This window comes from Austrofundulus limnaeus, unplaced genomic scaffold (genome assembly GCF_001266775.1).
Source record: "Austrofundulus limnaeus strain Quisiro unplaced genomic scaffold, Austrofundulus_limnaeus-1.0 Scaffold289, whole genome shotgun sequence".
Classification (NCBI taxonomy): Eukaryota; Metazoa; Chordata; class Actinopteri; order Cyprinodontiformes; family Rivulidae; genus Austrofundulus; species Austrofundulus limnaeus.
The window spans coordinates 429160-435330 of NW_013952691.1; the positions used below are offsets into that span (position 1 = coordinate 429160).

The 6171-nt window shown below is 40.2% G+C and overlaps 1 protein-coding gene across 2 annotated transcripts in view; it reads right to left on the reverse strand.

Moving 5' to 3' along the window:
• Positions 1 to 3957, reverse strand: part of vsig8b (V-set and immunoglobulin domain containing 8b) — a 13071-nt gene extending 9114 nt beyond the window's left edge. The window contains exons 1-5 of one of the 2 annotated variants that reach the window (XM_014021357.1): positions 3840 to 3938; positions 3031 to 3157; positions 2725 to 2811; positions 1146 to 1306; positions 766 to 964 (exon numbers count right to left, since the gene is read on the reverse strand). In XM_014021357.1, coding sequence (XP_013876811.1) covers positions 766 to 964; positions 1146 to 1306; positions 2725 to 2797 — 433 coding nt within the window. In that variant the 5' untranslated portion in view covers positions 2798 to 2811; positions 3031 to 3157; positions 3840 to 3938. Of the gene's footprint in view, positions 1 to 765; positions 965 to 1145; positions 1307 to 2724; positions 2812 to 3030; positions 3158 to 3839 lie in introns of both variants that reach the window. The other variant, XM_014021358.1, reaches the window with a different exon arrangement.
• Positions 3958 to 6171: the final 2214 nt, after the last annotated feature.

Here is a 6171-nt window from a genome sequence, read left to right on the forward strand (position 1 = left end):
CACACACACACACGCACACACCATGTTTCTCTATCCTTGTGGGGACTTTCCATTGACTTCCATTCATTTTTTTGGTAATTTTATATCCTAATCCTGACCATTTACCCTCAAATTAACCTCACAGGTACCTACATGACCCTAATCTAAACTCAATTTACACCTTGGTCCTAAACCTACCCACCCAAAATCAGCCTCCAAAGTCATGGGGACCAGGCTTTGGTCCCCATGAGGCTGCATTTTCCTGAAAAATCATCCCCGCCAAGTAGCAAAAACATGGGCACCTGTGTTCTTCAGAGCAACAAACTGACAAAACTCCTTCATTTATGTTCGATCAGCAGCACCTGGATGCTCCCTTTCCCCCCCTCAATTCCAATAAAAGATTCAAGGACTTAATTTTGCACACATTACTTTTACCATTTGGTTTCACTTTTGTCTAAAAAAAACAAAAGTATTTATTAAACCACAAGTTGGAATCTGTTGCATGCTTTTGTCCACATACATTCAATTTAAAACAATTTTATGTTAAGAAAAGACCAGATCATTTCTATTATACCCTGACACATAAAACTTTAGAGTTTAAAGAGAATAAACTTTTTTTCTTCCATTTTCCCTCCTATGTCCTGATCTGTGAGGTCTATACCTGACTGTAAGGACAGGGTGAGAAAAGAAACTCTCGCATTCCACGTCGGTGACAGCAGCCTTTAAAGAACAGGAAGTATGGGATAATGAACAGGTAAAACCGGTCAAAAGGAAATTCCTCCTCACCCTGCACAACTAGAGTGACTTTTCTCATGTCGACGCCTGGTGACTTCTTGACTTTACACTGATAGGTGCCGGTGTCTGAGAGCCTCACACTGGAGATGGCAACGGAGGCGTCTCCCTGATTCGGATCTGCCAAGAACTTTAATCTGTTGGAGTAGCTGGAGTCGTAGACGTGCGTCTGCCCCCCTGAATAGGACAAGATCTGAGATGCAAGAGAGATAGAGGAAAAAAAAAGGTTTTTAGCTTCCAGTAACAAAGCTAAAAAGAAAACAGAACTCAAAACCCTCATGTGCACGATTCATCAGACATTTTAGTCCAACACCCAGACAGGCTTTTTTTTTTGTTTTATTACCAGTTTGTCAACAACAGCGTAAAAATCTCACCAGCGTGTCTTTCTGTGTCATGTCTGGGCTCACGTTGGACCACTCGATGTCCAGGTCTCCTGTGTCCCCTGTCCCCGGTGTGTAGGTGCATCCAAGGGTGACCGTCTGTCCCTCGGGCTGTTGAATGGTCTGTGGCCCCGAAGAGGTTATTGTCATCGCCTCTGTCACACAAACACGTTCAGATTGTTTCACTTACTACACACCTCTGCCTTCTTTTTCCATTGCTTCTCATGAATTTCAATGTTTTCTGCTTAATTATATTCAAGCTGTGGGTCTGAGCAGGCTCAGGGTGCAAGAGGAGAGCCAAAGTGAGAATAATTGGCCTCACAAGTCAGCTGAAGATAGAGTCGAAATACATAAAAAAATAAAAGAAAATAAATTAAGTGATATGTTTCTCAAAATGAGCCGCATGCTAATTTAATTGGGGAGGCTCATTAACTGTAAGAAATATACAGGCAAATGTTGATTAAAATTGAGTGGATGGGCAAAAATGAAAAACACATAGTTGACAAGTGGCAGTTTAAGCCTCCTCGGAGTCGACACACACCCTGGTGACTCACTGCTTTCATGACCAGAGATTTTAATTACAGCAGATAGCTTAACGTACATCATTTTTTATTTTCCCTTCAGAAGATCATTATTAATGAGCAGCAGCACTTTTGAAAACAGATCCAGGTTCCTCATTTTCAGTTATGACGGGCTGGGGGGAAAAAAATCAGATGTTTCTACATTTAGATGTTTAACCTTAACTAAATATCTAAGTGACACACAGATCTTTCATCTCCTCTCATCCTAAACTCGGTATCAAACTCTGAAAGCGCTTCAGTGCCACTGCAACAAAACAAAGCGTGTCACAGGTATTCATGAAAGCTTGTAAATGTCAGATGTGATGAAAGGAAGCGGAGGAAAAAAAAAACAGCTGAATCTAGTCAATCAAATGTTTACACTGTGAAAGCCCCCCTGGGTGAAAAAGCACTTTTGTGAGGAAGATGATGTTTTCTTTCCGCTTGCCAGAAAAGCCCAGTTTGCTAAGCCTTAATACAAAGAGCTGAGAATATTCAAATCCTCTGCACTCCTCCACCAGATAACACGTTATCTCCGTGTTGTAGTGGGAGCTTGCATCAGAACTTAGGAAATCAATCAGGCTTCGGAACACCAAATGTTCTGATGGTAAAATGAGGAAGATGTGGYGGCTTAAAGGGACCTGGGAAAGAAAAAAAAAACGACGCTCACCTGCTGCAGGCAGATTTCATTCACTTGTGTCATTATGTTAGCTGTATCTGAAAATAGGTTGGAAGCTGGCCCAGAATACAGGTACAAAAATATACATATACTGTATGTGTCTCAGAATAAATAATAAACCTGTCAGAGTAATTAACTGTCAATGGGAGGTGTGCTGGGAAGTTTTCAGACATTATTTTTGTTTGTGTTACTGAATGCCTGAGATGTGATTCATCAATCAGACCGTGTGAAACTCCAAACGCCTAAAACACTTTTTTTTTCAGATTTCAGACCCAACATCTGCTTTTTTTTAACATCCCTAAAATAAACACGGTGCTCTGTGGAAAATGTAACTCACCTGCTGTCAGCTGAGTCCTTATCAGAACCAGCACGGCCACCTTCAGCCACACGCTCGTAAACAAAAGGTCCATTTMAACCCCGGCAGCTACACATCAACACATATATCAGTCACAGCTTCTTATCTTTGAATGTTTTGAATTTCCAACTAAAAAAAATATAATAATAGTAAAAAATAAAAAAACACAAGTGCTGTTTTTCACATTCGCTCAGTGTTTAGCAGCAGACAGACAAATATTATCTGTCAGAACACACCACCAAGAAAAAGAGGATCTGCAGAACAGAGAAGACGGAAAAATACAAATACCTTAAGGAGCAGGAAGAGATTAAACGTCTGCGTCCCTCGAGGCCCTGTCACTGTGTGGGAGCTGAGGAAGGCTGCTTATTTTGCTCTCAGGTGAAACTCAGCAGCAGTAACTATGGTCACACCCTCTCTGTTCAGAGTACATGTGTTAGCCACTCCCAGGGCTGAGGACACGTCAAACCACCTTGTGTCTGCCGCTGAGCTGGGACACCTCTGCTTATCTACACTTAAACAGAGCGTAACTTATTGCAGGAAATGTTTAGAACAGAAACCAGCCCGAGCTGTAAATGATTCTGTTTGTTTTCAGGCCCGTATGTAAAGCAGCTGCTGACAGAGGCGAATGATTCTCTGTCTGAGGTGGTTTGACAACTATGCTCTTCTGCTTTTTGTGTTTATCATCTATTACTTGTCACCAGGCAGCGATGCATGTCCGATTCTCTGAGTGGAGCTTTGTCTCTGTATACCAGGGTTTTCCCTCTGCCACCTTTCATACCAGAGTGTTAAACTGAGGCCATCTTATGATGAGAAGGAATGGAGTTTCAGAGAGGCAGCCATTTTTAATTGAACTAACTCCAAAAGTTAATCAGGGAAAGATGTACATCTAATGGTCCTATTTTGAAAAGTTCTATTAACATCTTCACAGTGGTTTCTGAATTATTTTGCTGACAGATGTACAGTGTTTACTTAAATGCCAAAGATTAAAGGCAAAGATCTGACACAATGTATAATGCTTGGAGTATATGTTGGTAATGGTTCTCAGGTACAAGTACTCAATATTTTAGCTTCACATGTATAACACAACTAAATTTTACCTTCTTTTGTTTGATAAGGCTGCTTAGCTGTGGCCATTTTAAATTGGGGTGGCTCCAAAAGTCCAGATGTAGGTATCCAGTTTCATATTAGAATTGTTCCAGTAGTGTGGAGGTTTGCTGCTGCTGTTCCTGACTAATTGTTTTGCAGTTCACTGAGAGTTTGGTGGGGGGAGACTGGATGGACTCACCTGTGCATGGTCTGCTCTGATTAAGCCTGAGAGTATTTCAGTCGCCTTCTGAGATCCAACCGATGCTGGATTATTCAGTTGCCCATGGTACTGTTTAAGACAGCCTCAGTTTAATTCTTTGAGAAAACCTTATTAACCCTTGTTGTATTTTTTCTACACCTACCTCGTGTTCAGGCTGGACTGTCTGATCCTCCTGGTGACACCATGTTTGGTCCTCGTCCAGACTGTTGTTTTTTTTCACTCTAAGATCGAAGTGATTCGTTGTCCTCCGCCCTGCCTCTCTCTCTTTCATGGAAATCTGCAAGAGACACAATTGGAAATTACCTGTGCTGGATTCCTAACAAAGAACCTCTACAAACGTCCTTGTCCTTGTCAGCCTCCTCGCCTGGGTCCTGTGAGAAAACCAACAATTAACACATTCAACAACTCCAAACACTTACCTGAGAACAACATCCTTAACTGCTTTTTTCCCCCCTTTTCAGCAAAGAAACCTGGACCAATTCACTGTATAATAAACTCACTTACCTTTTACCATTTTCATCTTTGTCCTGTTTTCCTCGTCGGTTTAAGTTGTTTTTGGGTACTCTTAAAAGAAACAAAACAAATCCTAACAAGAAGTTTGTGAGAAATTCTGCTATCAGACAAATAGGGTGGATTCCAATAGTGTCAACGTTTGAAGCAATAAGCCCTTTGGGTATGCATTAGGAATGACTCTCAGCTACTACAAGTTTAGTTTTAGATTTTAGCTCTCTGTAAAAACTACCATTACATTTGGTATTTGTGTTTCCAGAAGTTGCTCAAATTGGATTGACCCAAAAGTTAACCAGTAATCATTATACAGCTATTGTTTTCAAAGAGTTTCATTCACATCTGCAGTGATGGAGGTGGATTGATTTTCTAATAACATAAAAACAAACCATCTGAGAGGACAATAACTTGTAGCAGTTCAACACACAGACAATAAACTGACTGTGCAGTGTGACAGCTGCACAAGATCTTCTTCTTCTTCTTCATTGGCGGTTAGCAAACAACTTGTGGTGTGCATTACCACCCACCTACTAGAATTGAGTGTGGGTCAAAATGCTATATTATCCCTATTGATAATTACCATGCCTCTTTTGTACTTGTATTTGTATTTGTTATATTATTTTCCTTAATAAAAAAATTAATACTTATCATATTCTGTTAACTTGGTTTTCTTGAATCTAATTAAAATGTTAATACTTTTGCTTCCTGAATCTTTCTGTAATAAATTTGATATATTGAATGTTTCTTTAATTGTTCTAAATTCCTCCATGCCTCTTCTTTGTCTCTCATATCTTTTACATATTAATAATACATGTTCTATTGGTTCTAGCATTCCACAATGTTGACAGTTTCCATTTCCATGTTTTTTTTATTATAAAGAGTGTGCTATTAAGTCCAGTGTGTCCCATTCTTAATCTGGTTAATAAAACTATCTTCCTTTCTGTTTCTGCAATTTACTCTCGTTTCTCGCACTTTCCTTTGGATCTTATAAAACCATCTTCCTTTGTTTTCTTCATTCCATTCTTTCTGCCACTTTTCCTTGATTTTTAATTTAACCTAACTTTTTGCCTCAGATTTTTACTTATATTGATTGTGAAGTTGATTTGTCCTGTTGTAGCTGCTCAAGCTCTAAACAAAGCCTTTCTTAAACGATTGAGCTCAGAAATAACTTCAACTTCCCATTAACTATGAAAAAAATTAATTTGCACTTTACCACAGAAGGACGAGTTTGATTAAAGAGCTCTGCATCATCAATTTGAAAGCCCAAACCCTCAGTGAGTTGATCCTGGAATAAAAAAAAGACACTTTGAATGAAGCTGGACGGGCTGGTGGTGAAATGATTCCATGTTGATTGCAGCAGAGTTGTACAGTAGGATGTGTACGCGCAGGAGCGTGACGTTGGCCATTAGGAAACTCAAGTGCTGGGTTAATGCCATGCTGCCAATATTGTTCATTATAGGGATGAACAAGTTAGTAGCGGTCAGAATGAAACATGATCAGAAAGCWAATTTGAAATCAGCATCGCTCCCCCTCCCCCTTTTCTGTTGCAAGCTGTGCGTTCTCACACCGAGCACCTGGGCTTCATGCCTAACCCCCCCACCCCACCCCCACCACAC